General features: G+C 38.1%; 1 protein-coding gene and 1 non-coding gene across 2 annotated transcripts; both read left to right on the top strand.

Moving 5' to 3' along the window:
- The first annotated feature begins 877 nt into the window (after window positions 1–877).
- Window positions 878–984, top strand: LOC136231662 (small nucleolar RNA R71). Its single transcript, XR_010690032.1, has one exon. It is a non-coding gene; the product is annotated as a small nucleolar RNA R71 (small nucleolar RNA).
- A 19865-nt stretch (window positions 985–20849) lies between these two features.
- On the top strand, window positions 20850–21395 carry LOC136230079 (mitochondrial import receptor subunit TOM7-1-like). The gene has a single exon (XM_066019017.1). The coding sequence runs from the start codon at window positions 20942–20944 to the stop codon at window positions 21164–21166; it is 225 nt and encodes a 74-aa protein (XP_065875089.1). The 5' UTR covers window positions 20850–20941; the 3' UTR covers window positions 21167–21395.
- Window positions 21396–24563: the final 3168 nt, after the last annotated feature.

Genomic DNA, 24563 nt, shown 5'->3' with positions numbered 1-24563 from the left:
GGGGCGCAAGTGTTTAATCGCTAGACTTTGCTCCATCTACTTTATCTGCAACAGATTTCACACCAATGTCAGGTACCTCCTTGCCTCCCCTTAGTATGATAGCATTGACTTCTTCTTTCAGATTGGTCATAGTGTTGCTTGGAAGGGCGCCTTTTTCCTTTGAGGATATGGCTGTGGCAAATTGTTGCATTTGAGTCTCAAGATTCTTTATGGATGATTGTGTCTGCTTCATGAACTGCATCATCGTGGACTCTAAATCAGGCTTTACTTCTTGTTGAGCATCTAATTGGCGCTGATATTGTTGGTTAGATGAGCTGCCTTGTTGTGGTGGATATGATGTTCGTGGGTTTTCTTGTCTGTAAGGCTGCTGCATGGCCGGTTGCCTCTAATTATCCTGCCAAGAAAAATTCGGATGACTTCTCCACCCTGGGTTATATGTATTCGAATAAGGATTTGGTGGTTGGCGAGCGATGAAATCACATTGTTCTTGCATTGATACACCTGGTTTGGTTCCTGGACAATCTATGGGTTGATAGGGTCCACTGCAAAAATCACAACCATCGGGTGATAGTATCTCCATAGGGGCAGAGAGCTGCGTGTTTACTGCTGAGACGTTCATCTTTCCCATTGTTTTGACCAACTGTTCCATTTGTGAGGACAGTTTGGTTATTGCCTCACTGTTTGCGTTATTCGTGACTCTTTTTCCATCACCTCTCACCGAGTGCCAATTATAGCTGGTATTGACCACTCTTTCAATTAGCTCGTACAATGCTTGAGGTTCCAGTTCCTCCGGATTTCATTGGCAACGGATTCAATTTGTATCTTGTATGCGTTGGTCACTCCATTATAGAAGTTCTGAACTTGCATCCACATAGGTATTCCATGATTCGTTACTCTTCTCAACAGTTCTTTATACCTCTCCCATGCTTCAAATAAGGATTCGTCCTCTTCTTGAAAAAAATGTGAGACTTCATTCCTCAACTTGATTGCTTGTCTGGGGGGAAAATATTTCATCAGGAATAGGGTAGCCATTTCCTCCCAGTTCGTAATAGATCCTGGTTGGAGATTCTTCAACCAATTCCTCGCATTATCCTTCAAGGAAAAGGGAAACAGTTTGAGCCGGATAACCTCATCACTATCATTTCTATGAGTGCGGAATGTGTTGCACATTGTGACGAAATCTTGGATGTGAGCATTTGGATCTTCGTTTGGGTATCCCCCAAACTGCACAGATGTTTGTAACATCTGAATCATTGAAGCTTTCACTTCAAACATGTGATTGCCTTCTTTTGGTATGACGATGCATGATGAATGGCCTTCAATGGATGGTCTGGAGTAATCCTTCATCCGCAACCTCTGGTTACCATTATTGTTATTGTTGTTTTCTGTTGTCCTCAAATGAGACTCTAGCAAGTGCACTAGATACAAGTAATAAAATGATAAGTGAGTATCGTCTCCATAGGGATTGTGATTCAAATAAATATGGGAAATCGTTGCTAAACAGTGTGTGTTACAAAAGTGCCTTCCTTTTTGGTTGTTTGTTTGATATTGGTTGTTTAATGACTCAGGCAGAATAATAAATCAAGGAAATAAGGTTACTTTTCAAAGATTAAGGGAATAGAACAGGCTTGACATGACCGAACACGGTGTGCTACATCTTACAACATTCGATGAATAAAAGATAATGCCAACGAAGCCAAAGTATCAGTTTTTAAGTGAGTTTGAGTCAACTGTCGTGTGTTCTCAAACTCCTAAGATTTACTAACATCTTTAGCGTCCTAAAGATACGTTCTTTCTAGCATTAAGAACAAAACTGCATTTCTAGATGAGAAAACCCTCGACACAACCTTCTAACTTGTCAGCTTCGAAGTTGGGAGATTAATAGAGATATCGGTGAAGATGAAAGCAGTGTCCTAACATTCATCTAACACATACATACATGCTTACGCAAGAAAGTTAAACCCTCATTGATCACAACATTGGCAAAATACTAAATATTCATAAAAACGTTGTAAAACTTACATCACCGGGCCGGCCATGTCGTGCTCGTTCAAAATGTCTACTCACTCATATCGAGCAGTGAGCAGAAGAAGGTTCTTGTTACATCTTGAGACTCCATGATAGCTCTCTTCTTCCTTCTATTCTACTTGTAACAAAAAAACTAAAACTAAGAAAATATCTGATTCCTAAAACCTTCTCTGCTCTTCCTATTTAAAGGGAAAAGACAGAGACTATTCAAAATTGGTACAACTTTCGTACCCTTTTTACAAACAAAGTCAATTACTTAATACAATTAAAATAAACTAAAATGATTAACTTTTAGATTAACCCTTGAACACTCAAGGGGGTGAGACTTCAAATCATCATGCTTCTTTTGGCAATCCCATCGCCACACACTTCCACCTGCTGTCCTGCCACTTTCCTTTCACTGCCACCAACGATCTGTCGATGTCCGTCATTAGATAATCCGGCGTTTAACCGCTGGAAACAAGTAAGGCTCCACTCCTCATTGGCATTAGCGAAACAAGCTGTTTCCAGCGAGTTTAGCATTTTTCTTTGCTTATCTGCACAAGGACATTAATTAGCCCTTATTCCTTACAAAATGATATAAAAATACCCGAATTCCCTTATAAATTATCTGTTAAACTTAGTCAATTTCATGCCTAACAAATACCCCCAAATCGAACCTTTGCTTGTCCTCAAGCAACAAATTGTAAGAAGGAATCAGAAAAAGGGTTAGGAATGAAATTAGTTTAATGAATAAGAACGACAAGTAAAGAAACACAGAACGCTTGGCACAATTAGGAGATGAACAGATGCATGCTAATGTTTCATCGAAGAGTAAAAGCTTGTTTTAAAAGTTGTGTCCTTTTTGCTTAAGAAATTCCTCAAATCTTAAAATTTAGAGTTCCTCTTTCACAAGGAGTTACCAACAGCCAGACATGCCTCACTAAGGAAAGGAATAATTCACTCACTCTCGCATGGCATCTTTTTGCCATAGGAAAACAAATGCGATTTCACTCCTCAGCTCAGACACCACACCCTTAGGGCGCGAGTTTGCCTATTGGTCCCGAATCAAAGGGTCAAAGTTCCTCCAGTCATAGTCCAAAGGACTTTATAAAGGTTGTAATGTTAGGCTTGGGCTCTGGTTTGACAGTGAAAAGCTGTTTCAGTGTATGAATTCTGTCTTTTTGCACTATATTTAACGTACGCAGCCTATCATGATTGCAGTTTACACACACTTTATCTACACAACCTGTTCCCTCATAACCCAGTACTCTTTTGACTATTAATAAGGTTCCTTCCTCCCCACATTATATTCCCTAGTTCATTCAATCTTTTCCTTGAGCGATGTTTGCTCAATTGCCTATATTCGCATAACTTAAGCACATGATTTTTATTTTAAACAATTGGCAATTCGAAACATAAGACAGAACTCAGGGTTTTTTTTGAGTTATAAGTGAAGGGAGAGGGCTATCATTCGTGGTTATTCAGAAAGAGCAGGTAATGGCTCGACTTGGTTATCCTAATAATTGGGGTGCATAGCACAGGTGCCTTTTGTGTAGCGGAGGGAATAACTAAATGCCTTTTCCCTCCTATGAAAATCAGAACCAATCACCGTTTCATCAGGGCACCAAGGCAAATTCTCCCTAAAGATAGTGAGTGCTGGCCCACTCAAAAAAACAAAGCATACTATGGATGCATTATAAGGCTCAAGTTCTCACTATTTTCAGGGACAGTAAGGCCATGATTACTAATTTTGACAGAGGAATTAAAGATTTCAAAATTTTTGGAACTTCCTGAATTAAAGAACACGAAGTACAAACAAGAAATTAACACAACCTAACACCAAATAGCATGCACAGTCTGCTCTATGATTCCTACATAACACCAAGCAATTCTCTAGATGGAACAAACATAAGCGGAAAGAAAACAATGGAAGCAGACAATATTTACCAAGGATATGCACAAGGATTCTCAAGGGATATTTGTTCTACATCAAATCACTAAATTAAACAAACCGATTAACAACATTTATCATGTTATTTCCGCATAAATTGTGGTGCACACAATCCCCACCCCCAAAAGAAAACAAAACATTGTCCTCAATGTTATTAATTACGGCAGCAGATTGTAGATAAGGTGACTACAAAATAGGTGGACCAAAACAAGATAGAGTAAGGGTGTTAGAGGTTACCAGATGCTAGGACAGCGAATATTGGGACAGATCAGGCGTGATGGGGGAGAGAGGAGTTAACCTCTCTATCCATAGGGGCAGGAATACCCTCCTCCTTCGAGGAGGCAGCAGCGTTAACCTTAACATTGGCACTGGCAGGTGTTTCGGGCACTTGTCTTACCGGACTTTTTACAGAGAAACCAGAGGGACTTTCTTTGGCATGCTCCTCAATGCAAAGGCTCTTGAGCATATCGATCTCGCCCTGTTGCGATGCGTACTTTTGCTCCATGGCGAATATCATTTCGCGGTTTGTCAGATTCTGGGCAAACAGGGCATTGAATCGCTCCATTACATCCTCGCAGGTCATCTTTGCACATTTCTTATAAAAGTCCAAGTCTTTCGGCTTCTCGACTTGCTCGGAATCTGACGACACTGATACAGTAGGCTCGCTTTTCCTTTTCTGGCTCTCAGTCTGTCGAGATGTAACAAAATCAGACATCCAGACCCACTTCCCGTTCACAATTTTTCTGAATAACATCTTTTGGAGGCTCTTGAGATCAATTGGGTCAGGGTGATTCACAATCGTGAGATGAGAGTGGTCTTCAGGTTTAAAAACCCCGATTGACTCCGCAATTCTGGTGACAATGCTTCCACAACAGATGACCGACGAGTTTTTCTTGGAAAAAGCGCTGATGTACTCTCCAAACCAGAATCCCAAATTCATTCTCGGTCCAACTGCCATACTCCACAACGCGGTGAGATCTGCATGTGGCATGGTGGCTTAGTTTTCCCGGGCGAAGATTGTACCAGAGATCAACTTGTGTAAATACCGAACATCGTAATCATCGATATTGGATGCCTTGGACGAACTGCCGTCATAATATTTCTATCCTGAGAGTGATTCCCAGAAGGCCACAGGGTCGAAAACATCAGGCGTTGTGGTGAATGCCTCTTTATAGCTCTCGGATTCTAGATCGTCATCGTCGGCAGCACCAAGCATCTGGTTGAACAAGTTAAGCGAAGGCCTTTGGGAGTGACCCATGAGCCTGAAGCTAAATTTTCCCTCTTCGTCAGGTTCGGTTATCTCAGCGTTGTGCTTAAAGGTGGCCAAGAACTCGAGTGTTAGTTCCCGATAGGCCGGTTCCGTCATTTCAAAGAAACATTCAAAATGACCAGACTTCATGAGGGTGCGCACACGATCCTCGAGCTTTAGCCTTTTTAGGGATTCCCAGCAAACTGTTCGGATGGGTCCGAACTGAAGTTTCGCTAGCTCATCATAGTACGTCTGAACAGAGGCGTCTTTAAACTGGGAGAGTTTCTTGACCAGCTTCTCATCTGGGACAAACGCCACAGTGCTAGGGTCCACCATTTTTGCCTTTGCTTTTTCTTTCTTGGAAGAACCCTCAATTTTCACGTTTTTGCCCGAGCCTCGGGTTCTCATTTCGCTTTCAAGTTTAAGTAGGGTTTTCCAGTGGTATAGGGCACAGATCATGAACTGCCTTTGTGAAAAGAAATCTCAAAGAAAAGAAAGAAATATGGTGATAGACGGACTGAACTGAGATAAAGCATCTTTAAGTAGGGGAAACGAGGCGTCTTCTCGCCAATCTGTCAGTTTGAGGCCGAATCAAAGTCGGCCACCTGGACAAATCAGCAGAAAGGCACGTATTTTCGAATCAGAATGAGGGTAGATGAACGGTCAAGATTTTATGTTAGCATTTATATCCCTCCAACCGTTCAATCTTATCGAGGAGAAAAACAGGCGGTATGATTGCCTATTTGGCATAGGAGTGGACGTTCCACTTTTCCTAGCTTTAATAAACAAATTCCTACCGCCCAAATTTCTACGATTTTCCCTTCCCTACAAAACAGGTACAATTGTACTACCTCACCCTTGGAAGGATTTTTTAGGTTTTACAATTGTGCCTAGGCAGAAATTACTCAGGATTAAGTCAAATTCAAACACAATTTACACAAGAAAAAAAAATAAAAATTAAAAATAAAAATCAATAAAATGCAAAGTTACTTGTGCTACAATTTGTGTTTGTAGCGGACACCCTGTTCTCTAGCCTTTACTGACTTGGGGGATCCTGGAAATGAACAGTATCGATCTTCCTTGTGTGATCATTCTCTAAATATGGTTTTAATCTTTGTCCGTTCACCTTAAAAGGATCACCCCCATATTTGAAAATTTCAACAGCTCCATGTGCAAATACACGGTTCACAATGAATGGTCCTGACCATCTTGACTTGAGCTTTCCTGGAAAGAGCCTCAATCGGGAATTGAAAAGAAGGACGTTTTGTCCTTCATGAAACACCTTGTTCATGAGCTTTTTGTCGTGCCACTGCTTGGTCCTGGCTTTGTAATTCACCGCATTTTCATATGAGAACAGCCTGAATTCCTCCATTTCGCTCAATTGTAAACTCCTCTGTTCACCAACAGCCTGCGTCTCAAAATTAAAAAATGTTAACGCCCAAAATGCGCGGTGTTCCATTTCCATTGGCAAGTGACAAGATTTCCCGTATAACAACCGAAAAGGAGACATTCCAATCGGTGTTTTATAAGCGGTACGATATGCCCATAGAGCATCATCGAGCTTGTTTGCCCAATCCTTCCGAGAGTTGCCAACGGTTTTCTCTAAGATTCTTTTTATTTCTCTATTGGAGATCTCCACCTGTCCACTGGTTTGTGGATGGTATGGTGTGGCAACCCTGTGTGAGACTCCCAGTTTTCCCATTAATTTTTCAAATTTCGCATTACAGAAGTGGGTCCCTTGATCACTGATGATCGCTCGCGGGACCCCGTGTAACACTCCCCTTCGAATATTCTTTTATTTAATTAATACTAGAACCTTGTAAACAACTAAAACGTCACCAAAATGAACAACTATGATAAATACACTGATTTACTAAATGACCAAGCCTTACATCTCAAAACTTCACAATAAGTCTATATTATTTTAACTATAGACTGCAACGTAGTTTAACATACTGACCATCCCAACAGTTGAACCGATAGTCAATTAGTGCATTTAACCTGAAAGGAAAACTGGTGGAGAGTGGTGTGAGCTTTGGGGCTCAGTAAGATAACTAATTATACACATAGCACAACCACATACATACATATAGCTCATCTTACAAACATCTAATAATGATTAGCTGACCAAGCATCATAACACGACTTTTACTATTTATTTATTAACATTTGATTAAAGGCCCCACTTGTCAAGAAGAGATATACCCAATGGTTCACTGTTCAATTCAAACTATCACAGTCTCAATCACAATCTCTTCACATTATATCAACATCACAGGATATTGTTCCCCGTCAGGTATCCCCGCACCACCCCAGTGCGTAGCAAGAACAGCACAGAGTATCTCCTGCATCCCGAGATACTCCGACACCAGCCTCAAGGACAAGTGCCTAGCAAATCATATCTCAACTTAACCATATATACCATCAACTCATACACGAATGAACCATTGAATATATCTTCGTCAAGACAAGCTATTAATTATCCTCTATTTCCTTCTTTACCAAACACATCAGATATTCATTTCCTTTAACAGTAATTATTTCATAATATTTAATATCGCACGAATGTGTATAACACTAGCCGCATTCATTAAAAGGTCACAACAGTCACATAGTTTCAGCCTGCATCGATATTATCATCGATGATAAAAAGCATTGACGTCATCAACCGTTTCGTATTCACAAACTAAACGCATCAATCAACAACCAAATACGACAATTATAGGTTTACCGATCAGATACAAGGAGCATATAAACAAACATAACTATGTATATAATTAACCACTTACTTGGAATCTCAACTAAATTAACGAGCTATGATCATCTATCTTCACATTGGCATTCCACGGCATATTTGATTTATTAAACTAGCTCATTAATCATATATACATATGCATATGATTTAATATTCAGCTTTACCATATAAGATCAATTAGGTAATAATTTACTAAGACCCAAAAACACTAAATATGGATTATAATGAATGGCATGATATTATATAAGCTACTGTTTATCAAATAATTGAGGTAAGAATACTAATTAACATATTTAACACTTCTAATTATTGTATTTTCATCCCATCTGTACAATTTACAGATAAGAAATTATTTCGGCATTTATTTTTGTCAAAAATTAAAATATATATTTAACTCACCAATATTAAATTCTTATAAACCCTAAAGTGTATTGAAATTGAAAGAAACAAATATACAAAATCCCCTTGAAGAAAAAGAAATCAGAAAAATAGATCTTCAATTGTTGAAAGCTTAATTTATTGAAAATTAATACACTGCACAACCCAACATCTACTTTTTTATAATTTAATTAAAAAAATTATGAAGAATAAATGTGGAATCTTACAATGCAACTCTAATGCTTGGTTTTGACCTCCCATTATTTTCTTCAATCACTCCCACCACAAAAGGCTCGGCGGCTCCTTGAGTTATGAGGGGAGGTAGGGTTTTGTTTTTCTCTCTTATATATATAAGACAATTTTGATAAATTACGGAATTACCCTTATTATAAAATAAATTATGCACATAAACTAATAATTATTTCCAATTAATATTATTACACCACGTCTACTTTAAATAATATTATATTAAAATTTAAAATAGTTTTACAGTTCTAGACCACCAATAAATTTTTTTTGAACTATGAGGACGGTACAGTTCATCCCTCTTTAAAGGGATTTCGTTTCCGAAATTCATAAATTACTTACTGTTTGTGAAGAAAATATACTGATAATAAAATACGTAGTCAACTATATGTAATATAAAATATTATATATCACATATTTAACTAACTCAAAAGAAATAAATTTAAAAGTAAAGTAAGATTAAATTTAGAATCTTGTTTTCCATCAAAATTCAATTCAAATAAAAGACTCAATTGAGTAATCGAACCTAAGAAAACGGAGTTAATAACGAAATTATTAGAAATAATAACGCATGACTGTAATCAAAGTCTATATGAATATTTTTTTTTCCCGAGCGTTACACCCCGAATCTGGCGAACAGTCTTTTCAGAAATTTGACTACCACACGGGCGTCATTGGTGGGACTAGCTATTGCTTCGACCTATTTGCTCACATAATCCACAGCCACTAGGATGTATTTATTCCCCTGGGAAGTTGGGAATGGTCCCATAAAATCTATGCCCCAGATGTCAAAAATTTCGCACACAACTATGTTGTTTAGGGGCATAGCATTTCGAGCTGAAATGTTTCCAGTTCGTTGGCACTCATTGCAAGTTCCAACGAATGCATTAGCATCCTTAAAAAGAGTGGGCCAGAAAAAACCTGATTGGAGAACCTTTGCCGCGGTACGGCTTGCACTATGGTGTCCTCCGGCTTCACGGTTATGACAGTGGCTGAGAACATCCTGTCCTTCTTCTTGCGATATGCATCTTCGAATGATTTGGTCTGCGCACAACCTAAAAAGGTAAGGGTCATCCCAAAAATAGTATTTGATTTCGGAGAAAAACTTCCTTTTTTGATTCGTGGACAGGTTGTGTGGTTTGAGCGAAGTTGCAAGGTAATTAGCTATATCGGCGAACCATGGCGCAGGCTGTGCCGCATACAGATGCTCGTCAGGAAACCTTTCCACGATTTCCGTTTGTTCAAACCTGCCTTTGTGATCTATCCTTGACAAATGATCTGCAGCAACATTCTCCGTTCCCTTTTTATCCTTAATTTCCAAATCGAACTCCTGAAGTAATAACAACCATCGGATCAACCTTGGCTTAGCATCTTTTTTCGCGAACAAGTATCGCAACGCTGCATGATCTGTGTGAACAATCACCCTGGATAAAACCAAGTAGGGCCTGAATTTGTCGAAAGCATACACAACCGCCAGAAGTTCCTTCTCGATAGTTGTATAGTTTTGCTGGGCCATGTTCAATGTTTTGCTGGCATAGTAGATAGGTCGAAACCTCTTCTCAATCCTCTATCCAAGAATAGCTCCCACACAAGTATCGCTTGCGTCGTACATTATTTCAAAAGGTTGCTCCCAATCTGGTCCTGCTAGTATAGGTGAGTTGATCAGCTTAGTCTTTAAGAGCTCAAAGGCCTTCAAACAGTCTGCATTGAAAGAGAACTCGGCTTCCTTATGGAGTAGGGCTGACAATGGGAGTGCAATCTTTGAAAAATCTTTTATAAACCGGCGATAAAACCCTGCGTGCCCCAAAAAACTTCTCACATCTTTGACGTTCGCAGGCACAGCCAGCTTCTCGATTACTTCCACTTTTGCCTTGTCCACTTCCATCCCTTTCTCAGAAATTTTATGCCCTAGGACAATTCCTCCATTGACCATGAAATGGCACTTTTCCCAGTTCAAGACTAAATTAGTCTCCTTGCACCGCGCGAGCACCGCTTCAAGGTTGATTAGACAGCTATCGAATGAACTTCCATAGACCGAGAAGTCATCCATAAAAATTTCCACAGTCCGCTCCACCATGTCATGAAAAATTGACATCATACATCTCTGAAAAGTGGCAGGAGCGTTGCACAGTCCGAAAGGCATCCTTTTGTAAGCATAAGTCCCATATGGACATGTGAACGTGGTTTTCTCTTGGTCATCGCAATGAATTGCGATTTGGTTATATCCTGAATACCCATCAAGAAAACAATAGAATGCGTAGCCCGCTAGTCGTTCTAACATCTGGTCAATGAAGGGTAAGGGGAAATGGTCATTCCTTGTGGCTAAGCTTTCTGTAGTCGACGCAAACTCTCCACCCTATTATTGTTCTTGTGGGTACTAGCTCGTCCTTTTCATTTAGGACTACGATTGTTCCTCCTTTCTTTGGGACAACGTGGACAGGGCTTGTCCACACACTATCAGATATTGGGTAGATAATGCCAGCATCGAGAAGCTTGATCACCTCCTTTCTCACAACCTCCTTCATGTGGGGATTTAGCCTACGTTGCGACTGAACAGTTGGTCTGTGGTCCTTTTCCATCAAGATTCTATGAACACAGACTGCTGGGCTAATTCCTTTTATGTCATCAATTTTCCATGCTATTGCAGCCTTGTTTCTTCGCAAGACCGCCATAAGTTGCGCCTTTTGGTCAGGAGTTAATTTTGATGATATGATGACAGGACTTCCGCTGGGTGGTTCCAGGAAAGCATACTCGAGATGTTCAGGCAACGGCTTCAATTCTGGCTTAGACACAGGCACAGTGGGTACCTCTGATGGTTCTTGATGAGTTGGAACAGCAGGGTCTAACGGAGGTGTCGGAAAGTTCCTTTCAATGGAACAGCCTGTTCCTTCGCATATGTTCACCTCTCTCCCCAATAAAGTTTCTAATGTGTCCTGTTCCTGCAAAGTAGTAAGACTCTGAAAATCATCTAAGAAACAGCAAGTGTCATCATTATTATTCGCACGCCTCATTGCTTCATTCATTTTAAATATGACTTCCTCACCATTTATCCTTAAGGATAACTTTCCCTCTCCTACATCTATCAATGCTTTTCCTGTTGCTAGAAATGGTCTACCTAGGATAATAGGGACATGCAAATCTTCATCAATGTCCATTATAATGAAATCAACGGGCAAAATGAATTTTCCTACTTGGACTAACACGTCTTCTACTACTCCCCTAGGATAGCATACAGAACGATCAGCTAATTGAATAGACATACGAGTGGGTTGTGGTTCTCCTAACCCGAGTTGTGCATATACAGAATATGGCATTAGGTTTATGCTAGCTCCTAGGTCGTAAAGTGCATTTTCAATAGTCAGCTTCCCAATTGAACAAGGAATCGAAAAACTCCCTGGATCTTTTAGCTTCTTTGGAAGCTGCTGCTTGTTTTGGAGTATGGACGAACAGTCTATGTTGAGTTGTATCATGGAAATGTTCTCCAGTTTCTTCTTGTTCGATAGGATATCTTTGAGGAATTTTGCGTATGTTGGCATCTGTGGCAGTGCTTCCACAAAAGGTATGTTGATGTGCAATTTCCTCAAAGTGTCCAACACTTTAGAATTCTGCTCCTCCAGCTTCTTGTTGATTAGCCATGTTGGATATGGCACCGGTGGGACATACGGCTGTGGTGGTTTACATGCCCTTTCATCCTCTTGATCTGGCTTACTTGCTTGGTTAGCCTTCCTCGTTTCTTCATTACCAGGAACAGCTTGTTCCAGTTCCCCTTCAGCCTCTTTGGATGTTCCTGCACGCTCAGCATCCTTGTTAGATAAAACAACTGGTTGAGTTTCCTTACCAGACCTCAAGGTGATTGCCATGACGTCGCCTTTTGGATTTGGCTCAGTATTTCTCGGCATTATCCCCTTTCCTTTTGATGTGGACGCGGCGATCTGGTGGACTTGTGTTTCCAGATTCTTGATCGATGCCTGCGTCTGTTTCATGAACTGCATCATCATTGTTTTCATATCTGGTTCGACGTCTTCCTTTTGTGGCACATGTTGCTGATAATGCTGCTGAGGTTGTCTTTGGTAATGTCCTCCTTGCTGTTGTTGATACCTCGGCTGATCTTGATACTGTCCTTGCTGGTCCGGTTGGCCTGTCCATCCAAAATTTGGATGGTTCCTGGTTTCTGAGTTGTAGGTGTTGGAATAACGGTTGGGCTGATTCCTCTGATTGTACCCTGCGTAGTCGCATTCAGCCCGTGTGCCTTTTCCTTGCTTAACTCCAAGACAGTTGATATTGAAATGAGCTCCTCCGTAAAAACCACAACTTTCATTGAATGGTGGTTCACTAAATGGCGGTTCATTGTGAATGGACGAGACATTTATCTTTCCCAGCTGCCGAGTAAGCTGTTCTACTTGGCTTGTTAGTTTTGACACGACATCCTCGTTTCCTGTCCTTTTTCCTTCACTTCTTGACGAATGCCAGTTGTAACTCGTGCTGACCACTTTCTCTATTAGGTCATATAAAGCTTGTGGCTCTAGATCTTCTGGGTTACCATTCGCGATCGATTCGATCTGGATTTTGTAAACGTTGGTCGCGCCATTGTAAAAATTCTGCATTTGCATCCACATAGGGATACCATGATTTGGCACCCTTCTGAGCAGCTCCTTGTATCTTTCCCATGCTTCTGCCAATGACTCATCTTCGTCCTGTATGAAGCGTGACACTTCATTTCGTAGCTTGATGGCTTGTCGAGGCAGAAAATACTTCAGCAGAAAAGCTCTTGCCATCTCTTCCCAACTCGTGATCGTTCCTGGCTGTAAATTTCGCAGCCATGTTTTTGCTTTATCCCTTAGTGAAAAAGGGAACAGCTTTAATCTGATCACGTCATCAGAGACACCTCTGTTCGACCTGAATGTGTTGCACAAGGTGATGAATTCTTGAAGATGCCCATTAGAATCTTCAGATTGAAACCCATTAAATTGCACCGAGGCTTGGATCATTTGTATCATGGACCCTTTTACTTCGAACATGTTGTTTCCCTCGTTGGGCAACACGATACACAATGAGTGTCCCTCGGTAGTTGGCCTAGAGTAGTCTCTGATTCTCATAACAGGAGGGTTATTATTTTCTCCTTCCTCTTCTTGGTTTGGTGGAACTGGTTGTTCTGGGCCTTCCCTTCCAGCCATTCTTCTCTCTCTTTGCCTTTCTCTTTGTCTAGCACGTCGAGCTCCCGCTCTGTTTCGTCTACACGTTCTCTCTAATTCGAGATCGATAGGAAAAACAGGAGGTGCAGCTCTACGCATAAACGGAAAAAATGACCTTTTTGTTCCTGCACGCCTTAACACAGATTAAAAACACCCTGTTTTACATAAATTTCAGCTATAAATTTGTTGCTCTCAATCCCCGGCAACGGCGCCAAAAACTTGTTGTCCTCAAATGAGACTCTAGCAAGTGCACTAGATACAAGTAATAAAGTGATAAGTGAGTATCGTCTCCACAGGGATTGTGATTCAAATAAATATGGGAAATCGTTGCTAAACAGTGTGTGTTACAAAAGTGCCTTCCTTTTTTGTTGTTTGTTTGATATTGGTTGTTTAATGACTCATGCAGAATAATAAATCAAGGAAATAAGGTTACTTTTCAAGGATTAAGGGAATAGAACAGGCTTGACATGACCGAACACGGTGTGCTACATCTTACAACATTCGATGAATAAAAGATAATGCCAACGAAGCCAAAGTATCAGTTTTTAAGTGAGTTTGAGTCAACTGTCGTGTGTTCTCAAACTCCTAAGATTTACTAACATCTTTAGCGTCCTAAAGATACGTTCTTTCTAGCATTAAGAACAAAACTGCATTTCTAGATGAGAAAACCCTCGACACAACCTTCTAACTTGTCAGCTTCGAAGTTGGAAGATTAATAGAGATATCGGTGAAGATGAAAGCAGTGTCCTAACATTCATCTAACACATACATACATGCTTACGCAAGAAAGTTAAACCCTCATTGATCACAACATTGGCAAAATACTAAATATTCATAAAAACGTTGTAAAACTTACATCACCGGGACGGCCATGCCGTGCCCGTTCAAAATGTCTACTCACTCATATCGATCAGTGAGCAGAAGAAGGTTCTTGTTACAGCTTGAGACTCCATGAGAGCTCTCTTCTTCCTTCTATTCTACTTGTAACAAAAAAACTAAAACTAAGAAAATATCTGATTCCTAAAACCTTCTCTGCTCTTCCTATTTAAAGGGAAAAGACAGAGACTATTCAAAATTGGTACAACTTTCGTACCCTTTTTACAAACAAAGTCAACTACTTACTACAATTAAAATAAACTAAAATGATTAACTTTTAGATTAACCCTTGAACACTCAAGGGGGTGAGACTTCAAATCATCATGCTTCTTTTGGCAATCCCATCGCCACACACTTCCACCTGCTGTCCTGCCACTTTCCTTTCACTGCCACCAACGATCTGTCGCTGTCCGTCATTAGATAATCCGACGTTTAACCGCTGGAAACAAGTAAGGCTCCACTCCTCATTGGCATTAGCGAAACAAGCTGTTTCCAGCGAGTTTAGCATTTTTCTTTGCTTATCTGCACAAGGACATTAATTAGCCCTTATTCCTTACAAAATGATATAAAAATACCCGAATTCCCTTATAAATTATCTGTTAAACTTAGTCAATTTCATGCCTAACATTTTCACCATGACCTTCCTCATGGTTCTCACCCTGTCCCTGATTTGGGATTTTGATTTTGCGATCCATTCTGATGCGTCTAGCTTGTCTGAGTAGTCTTTTCCTTCTTCTGTATGTTCTCTCTATCTCAACGTCTACAGGAAGGATAGGAATACCTGCTCTTCACATACAAAACTAGCAATCAAAATACAAAAACTAGGCAAACAGGTGGTTATCAGGTAACGAAATAAGCATACAAATTCTTCCAAACTTCAGTTTAAACAATCCTCGGCAACGGCGCCAAAAACTTGGTATGTTAAATATGGACGCTAGCAAGTGTACTAGGTCATGTGCAGTATTTGGTAAGACCAAGTGTCGTATTATACAGGGATTGGACTTTAGTGAGAGGAATAAGTTACCTTAAGTATTAGATATAGATCTTGAGTGGGTGAATAATATCAAACTTAACATAAACAATAACTAAACAGTAATAAATGGAATGAATTCAAGATGAACAGGCACAGACCTAGCCATACGCCTACGAACAACTGTGCCTAACTTTTATCGTTTAGTGAAGTAGATCTATATTCCTGAGTTGGGTCTCTCCCTCATCGGTCACTAAGGTCCGGTGTCCCATTTCCAAAGATTCTAAGTGAGTAATATTAACCAAATGTCCTTGTGCTAACATACAAACACGCATTAAGCAACAGGAAGCATTCATAAAAAAAAACCCCAATATGTGGTAGTTTTCGTGTCCGTCCACTACAACATATGTCGATTAGCTGTTTCCGTTATGTCGGAGCACCGTCGTGCCATCTTCGGTAACCATAAAATAGACTTGATCTTAATATATTCTTTAAGCATACTAATAACACTCATTCATGGATATGAATACTTCATTAATTAATAAAATATACTTACAGTCGCCGTTTAAATGGCTGGCTAGGCCTGCAAAAAGGATTACTCACTCATTATCATGAGTGAATAGCTTGTTCTTCCCAAAAACATTCTTCCGCCAGAAAATATAAAAACAGAGAATAAAAACTGATGGTGGCGGAAAATGAGGTCCCCTTGCAATAAGATTCCTTTCCTATTTATACCCCCCTTCCTAACATCAACCCTAATTACAAGGGTAAAAAGTCACAAAAAGTAAATACAAGGACAAGTAAATAATCCTCCTACACTTGGAGCAAGGTGGAAGTTGTCTTGCTTTCCACGTTTATCTCTTTTTCTCTCTCCTGTAGCTTGCTCGACCCGCGCGTTTATCCGTTTCCTTCCAAATGACTCGTTAATACCGTTGTTTAAGCTGTTCTGTTCTACTGAAATGCTGTTCGTGAGGATTCCTGCTTCGAACTGTTATTTCTGCCTGTTTCTTCCAATTCTGTTTGAAAACTAAGACTTTGAAGCTCTTTTCCATGAATGTTCATCCTCTTTTATTTGCTCCTTTTACTCGCATCAACTTACCCCCAACTTAAGCTTTTTCTTGTCCTCAAGCAACACATCAAAATGAAAATGAAGAAACAGGTGAAAATATCACAAACAAAGAAACAGTTAAACAGATGCAGTTAAGGCTTCTCTAACGATTGTAATATTCTTGTTATGAGTAATTTAAGCTGAAAATATAAAAACAGAGAATAAAAACTGATGGTGGCGGAAAACGATGTCCCCTTGCAATAAGATTCCTTTCCTATTTATACCCTCCTTCGTAACATCAACCCTAATTACAAGGGTAAAAAGTCACAAAAAGTAAATACAAAGACAAGTAAACAATCCTCCTACACTTGGCGCAAGATGGAAGCTGTCTTGCTTTCCACGTTTATCTCTCTTTCTCTCTCCTGTAGCTTGCTCGATCCGCGCGTTTATCCGTTTCGTTCCAAATGACCCGTTAATGCTGTTGTTTAAGCTATTCTGTTCTACTGAAAGGCTGTTCGTGAGGATTCCTGCTTCGAACTGTTATTTCTGCCTGTTTCTTCCAATTCTGTTTGAAAACTAAGACTTTGAAGCTCTTTTCCATGAATGTTCATCCTTTTTTATTTGCTCCTTTTACTTGCATCACTTCTCCACCTCTTTAAGTGTGCCGTCGTCGCTTCTAGTTCTTCCTCCTCTTCCTATCGCAGCGTTTGATACGTTAGAGAGATGAGGTTCTGTTTAGGAAGAAGATGAGGGCAAAGATGGAAGAATTTGTTGAAATATGTTAGTTTTGGAATTTTTTTTGAAATGAGCTAGAAATGTAAACTAACCCCTTAAAAAGAGCTAGTTTAGTAATTCTCCCTTTTTTTTATTAATTGTCAATGGGTTTAGTAAATTTTGGATGGAATGGTTGTATCGCTGGTATTTATGTATAAAAGCTTTTACATTTTACCTTGCATTTTAGCAGAAAATTTAATTGATTTCCATATTTATATGTTTGAAAATGTTGCATTTATCCTCTCAATTTGTTCAAAGGGGTGCAAAAATACCGTCAACGTTTTGAGTCCTGAACAATTTTACTCCTAACGTCTAAAATTGTGCAATTTTACCCATAACATTGGAACCCAAGAGGTTTTTTACCCCCAACGTTGATAAATTGGGTCAATTTAAAAAATAATTCATCAAACTGTCTTCTCGGTCATGAATCTTGTCATCTCCACTTCACACTTGTATCATTTATTAGTAACAAAGCACAAACATATGTTAGGATGTGAAAAAGAATAAAAATAAATATATGTTTTTTTGTACGAATTGGACAAAAAAATTCAAAACATTTACCGAATTTATAAATATTAATCTACAATTCTATTATTAAATAAAAAACATGAAATCTTTTTTTAGAACAAATTGATATGCAATTGGTGCAAAATAAGGAACAAAAATATTTGTGTTTTATAATAGTGTCTGAAATTGACCCAAACTATCAATGTTAGGGGTAAAATTATTCTTGGCTACTAACGTTAGGGGTAAAATTACACCATTTTAGACGTTATGGGTAAAATTACTTCTGACCCAAAGTGTTAGGGGTATTTTTGCACTTTAACCCTTGTTTAAAATAAACTATTGATCTTATTAAAATATATGAGGCAGAACAAAATGAAGTGCCAAGTTCAGAAAACCAATAGATTGTTATAAGTCGGTGCAGGGCTAATAAATCACTTTAAGAAAGCTTATACCACTTTAAAGCGGGGAGAGCCGAATTTAACTCTAATGTTTTCTTTTTAAGTATAGATTTGACTATAACATACGAAATTGTACGAATTTAATCCTAATATTTCCAAGCAAGATCAATCTTAGCCATATGTTACCAAAAATTTGAAAATGTTAGTTTCACTATTATTTACCTATCATATCGGACATTTCAAACATCAATTATGTTCAACTTTAGTGCATTATTAACACAGTTACAAAAAAATATTGTTAGAATACCAACAGCTAAGTCTACTAGATGAATCCAACTCCCTCTTTACTTGATGAACCCAACTCCCTCTCTATATGTCTCATGTCTTATTGATTTTGACTTGAATTGTTGGAAAACAGAATTGGTCAGGTTTTGTTTTTCACCAGATGTTGCATCAGCTATTTTGAAAATTCCTTTAAGCAGACGTGTTACTGTTGATTCTCTATTTTGGATATTTTCTAAAAATGGGGAGTATTTGGTGAAGTCTGCGTATAAAGTAGCTTGTGTTGCTGTACAGTCAAATACAAATTTTGCCTCTTTTTCAATGGGGGTTCATCATTTTTGGTGTTCTCTTTGGAAGGTTAAAGCCCCTGTTAAATTTATTCATACTGTTTGGTGTGCTGCAAAGAATGTCCTGCCTTGTTTTGATAATCTTTTGAGGAAAGGTGTAAATTTGCAGGGACAATGTTGTTTTTGTGGTTTCCATACTGAAACTCTTATTCATCTGTTTAGAGGATGTCCTGGTACGGATTTTATTGGAAGCAGGCGAATTTGAGTTACCCTGTTTATAAGAGAGTTGGAGTGGATTGTCTAGAATGGTTTGGTGCTGTTATGATGGTTCTATCAAAAGAGGAGTTTGCTTTCTTTTGTGGTATGATTAGCTACATTTGGTTTGGAAGAAACCAAATTGTTCATGGAAAGAAGCGGCTTGGGGAGTTTAAGGTGGTTGGTGCTATTTGCGATTCAATTTCGGGTTTTGCTAGTTTTTCTAGAGGCTGGACACAAAATTATTCTTAGAGACCTGCATTTAATTGTCAAGGAAATGGGGAGGGTGATTATGGATCTAATGTGACGGATCAAGGGAATATGACAGTTCATTTTAATCAACCACCTTTTAATGGTCTTTCAGATTGTGTTTTTTCTGGAATATCTAAATTGGTATCTATTCGTGATTCAACAAGTGGTGCCCAGGAATCTGTTTTTTTTTTCTTGCATGTCAAAATTTAATTGCTTCTGATACAGGTGATGTGAACCACTTACATACTTCTCATGTGGCTATGGTTGAAGATGGACTAATTCCAAATGATTATATTTGTTCAACAAGTGTAGTAGCAATTCCTAGAATTAATGAATGTGGATTTGGAGATGTATATGATGGTTATTCAACAAGTTTTGCTGATGGTGGGCTATTTCAAAATGTTGATTCAATTTATGATGTATCAACAAGGCATTCAATGATGGATAGTATTGATCGGTCGGGTTTGATTGAACCAATTTTAAATTATGTTTGGTTACCACCTGAATCAAATACCTACAAGCTTAATTACGATGCAGCTTTTTCAATCCAAACATTTATTGGTTCATTTGGCATAGTTGTCAGAGATTGTTGCAGTCTTGTTTCCATTTCTGGCGGTGGGCCAATTGGTACCACTTTATCGGCTTTTCATGCGGAGCTTTTATCATTTCTCTACTCATTGCGTGTCGTTCGGGACTGTGGTTTTCATGATAATTTGGTAGCTTCTAATTCAGTATCGGCTATTCAGTTAATTAAAGGTGATGTGGTTTTGTCAAACTGGCTGGGGATCATTTTAGAAGATATTTATGAGGTAGCCAGATCATTTTCTTCAATCGAATTCGTGCATGAGTGACGTCAAGCAAATTCTGTTGCACATACGCTAGCTGCTTGGGCACGTTCTTTTGCTAGTTTGGAAATTCTTGTTGAAGATTTCCCAAGTTGTGTTTCATCTTGTATTCAAAATGACATATTTTCGTTTGGTTCGTAATATATGGTTCTGTTTATATAAAAAAATAAAGTTAATTACAAAATAAAAATCAGTGCCTAAAATGTTTATTGTATCACTAATATAATTTAAAATAAATAATAAAAAATATACGAATCTGTTTCAATTTATTTGCAAGGTCTGATATGACAATTAAATAATTGTCATGTCAATCAGTTTAAATTTTCTATTAGATATGGTTATTTTACAAAGATATTAAACCAAAAAAACATGCATATACCTACACCCCTACACCTGTTTATAGGCTGGGCCAGGTTGGGCTTAGACCCGGCTTAATCGGACATGCATATATAAAATCTTATGTTTTGACCAAAAAAAAAAAAGAAAATTGGGCCAAAGCTTTTATATATGGGCCTTCTATGGGCCGTCCAATAGCTTCCTCCGCGCCTTTAATATTCGGGGATGTATCTCTCTGCCACGACAATTGCAACTACAAGTTAGGGTTTTAGGTTCATAATCTCCACAAAACAAGTCAAGGACCTGTTTCAATTGTTAGGAATCAAATTAATGGCGCCTAGGGTTGCGCTGAAAAGCAAAGGAAAAAGCGGCGGTGCAAAGGGATCAAAAGGCATGGATGAAAAATCTGCATCACAGTGCTTAAAGGAGTGGAGTACTTGGGTCATGAAGAAGGCTAAAGTTGCTACTCATTATGGATTCATTCCACTCGTCATCGTTATCGGCATGAACTCCGAGCCTAAGCCTCAGCTCTTCCAGCTCCTCACTCCTGTATGATATGATAACTAGCTTGCCTAGATCGTGGTACCTTTCTTTTTGGGGCGATGCCTATTTGTCGAATTTACATCGATTGCCTGAGGGTTTTTATGTGATTTAGGATATCTGAGTTTATGGATTTTTGTGCAAGTTTATTGCTGAGATTCTCATTATAATATAAGAAAATTTGTAATACTTTCTATGGGTGTTCAGTTTTGAGTTCAATAATACAGAGTAATTGCTTATCGAATCAATGTTTCATTTATATGCTATATTTTTTAATCTTCTGTTAGGCATGACTTTTGCAGTTTCTTTTGGCAATTGAATTTTGCTTCAAGTTCTGAATCATGGATTGCTTGGTAGTGGTTGTAAATTTGAAATTTACTCTGGTTATGAATGCTGAATTGACATTTTAGGCTATATGTATGTAGTGCCTCTTCATGGTAGGTATGACCTGAGAACACTGTTATCAATTAGAGAAGTGGAAAATACATTGATTCTGTAACCTAACACATTTTGATGCCTTGGTGGTGTGCTTGTGTATGATGAATTGGCATTTTGAAGATAAATTCACAACTTTGTTCCTTCTCTCATAAAGGGAACATTTTCTTTTTCATTTAGTTTTATTGACTTGTACTGATATTTCCAACCAAGTGATTTGAATGAAGTGAAACTGCAGCACACTGTCATAGTATTGTTGAGAGATGAAAAGTGGAAGGAACTGGTATTCTTATATCTTCCATTATCTTGGTTAATTCATGTTGGTTGTTACTGATGTTGTTTCTCCTATCTTCCAAAATTTGATTGTGGTGGTCAATGACTCCCCTGCATGCAACATAGCATCTACCTTAGTTGTCTAATATTCTGGATTCCCTTTTCACATTTTGGTTTGTTTGAGCTAAATTAACTGTAGAGTTCTAAATCTATTCAGCTGGTCCTTTGTCATCCTTGGTTTGCCATGCTGTCTACTCTTATACAATTGTTTTACAGCTTTGTACCACTTGGTTCAGAATTCTTATTCCACTTGCCCATGTTTTCTTCCTTTCTGTATAATGTCTAGCTGTTGCATAAATATGGCTTAAATTGACATGTTTCTTTGTCAACCTGAAAATTGATAGCATAAATATGCTTCCTGTAATTATGAACTGGATAACATGTTTTTTGGTGTAATCTTTACGCTTTGATTGATTGGATGGAGGATTGGAAAGGGTTAATCAAGGAATGGTTAGGAAGTAAAAGGAACGGTTTGAGTAGGAATGTAAGGGATTCACCTTACCGTTGTTTGTGTAGAGGTATGAGTTCATAAGGTTTAATATCCTTGTCTTATTTGATTTGAAGGGTGCATAATGAAATGGTAAATAGTAAAATTACTTACATGTCCATCCTATAAAGAACAATGAAATGGTAAATAGTAAAATTACATACATGTCCGTCCTATAAAGAAGAATAGGAGGTTGTGATTTGAGCTAAAAAGATGGTAAGGTATTAAAGAAATTGAATAAGGGTCATCTTGTAAAATGAATTCTTAATCCTCCAATAGAGATAAGAATTTGAAGGATTTTTTAGGTCAGCTTTCATTCTTGCAGCTATTTGAGTTTGAGATGATATAAGTAGGTTCAAGCAGGAGACTTGTTGCTTCTGAACACTGTTAGTGGCACTAGCTTTTTCTCTAAGATTTGATATAGTTTATGTTTGCATGTCACTGTCAAAATTGCATTTTATGTGACATTATCTACTTATCTTCAATATAAATCTCTGATCTCCATTCTATCAAAAAAAAAAAAAAAAAATCTCTGATCTCCCTGGTAGAATTGCATGATTGGTTTTAATATAGGGATAAGGTACTAAAATAGATCTATGGTTTTTGGTGGTTTTTGGAAGTATCAATTTAGGTTATGTGTACAAAATAGCATTAATATATGTTTAACGTTTAAAAAATGGTGCCAATGTAGATCTCGATAACGGAATGTGACACGACATTCATATTACTATGTTAAGTTCTATTAATTGTACATGGAGAGAGAAATCAAAACTTAACGTAGTAATATGAATAAAGTGTCACGTTCCGTTATCGCCTAAATTTGATTCCATTTTTTAAACGTTAAATCTATATTGATGTTGGTTTGTATTTGAAGTCTAAATTCATACTTCTTCAAAAACCATAGGCATATTTTGTTACTTTATCCCTTCAATATATGAATGTAGTTGTGCAGCTTCTGTAATAATTTCTTACTGTGGCCCTTGTATTTTATTTTTGCCACATTTAATTCATATTTTTTTTCCGTAAGATTTGAATCTGGCAGAAAATTCAGCTATGTGATCAATTTATTTTTTTCTTTGTTATTTCTTTTCCTTTTTTTAACATGGTTCTCAAGTTGTCATTTCTTCTAAAATCATTATTATAAGGTCGCACCATTTTCTTAAATTAAAGCTAGCTTTAATGTTGTTTTAGAAGGGTTAATCTTTTAATTTAGTTATGTAAAACAATGACACAATTAAAGGCGCCATTAATAAAAATTTATGTATTATATAATTGTGTCGTTAATCCTTCACGCTCTAGCTTGCCATTGAAGTCATGGTTCGTATATAATGGTTATCATCAAACCCTATTAGTGAGGTAGTTTACTGAAAACTTAGTGAACTTCAAAAACTTCTTCTCCATCTTCAACATTGCTTTGGATCTGGCAATCGTCTCCATACTCCACGAGACTAGAAAAAATTATTATTTTTTACCTCTCAAATAGTATGGTTTAGATCCTTAGAGGTTTGCTTCCTACTGTTGGCAGCGGACTGCTTCGCCTGGTGTGCAGACATGCCAAAAGTTGAAGAAAGAGTTCGGTTTTCTTCTTTTGTTTTTTTTTTTTTTTTCAATTTTCTTAAACAAAATGACCACGTTCCATTTAAGTGGTAGGATGACATTGTTTTGTTTAATGAAATATATAAAAAAAAATGATGGCTCTACAATCCCAATTCTCCAAAAGTCTCCAACCCCAATGTCATAAAGTTCCCAAAATTCTCAATCTCCGAAAATCGAAATCATAAATCTGAAACATCTAAAACTAATCACCACTCACCAATTCATCAGTCCATCGTCCATCCGATGCTGATCACCAGTCACCATCAGTTTGTCCCGTGACTACTACCGTCCGTCCGATTTGAGCCCAATTTTTCATGCTAATAGGAAATTTAAGGAAGAGGGTTTTAATAACTTTTCTTACTTTTACTTTTATTTTCTTATCAATTTCAGAGAGGATAGGTTAGGGTGTTGGATCTCTGAACTCTTTTAAGAAAAGTAGTTATGTTTGTGAATAGATAGGGGAAAAATTAGGGGTTTTGATGGGTGTTTATTTGATAGCTCCGATTTGCTATAATTGAAAATAATAATTTGGTTGATTTTTTTTTTTCACAAATTGAAGTT

This window comes from Euphorbia lathyris, chromosome 5 (assembly GCF_963576675.1).
Source record: "Euphorbia lathyris chromosome 5, ddEupLath1.1, whole genome shotgun sequence".
Lineage (NCBI taxonomy): Eukaryota > Viridiplantae > Streptophyta > Magnoliopsida > Malpighiales > Euphorbiaceae > Euphorbia > Euphorbia lathyris.
Note: the sequence above shows the minus strand (reverse complement) of the source record. Positions and strands in the feature narration are given on the sequence as shown.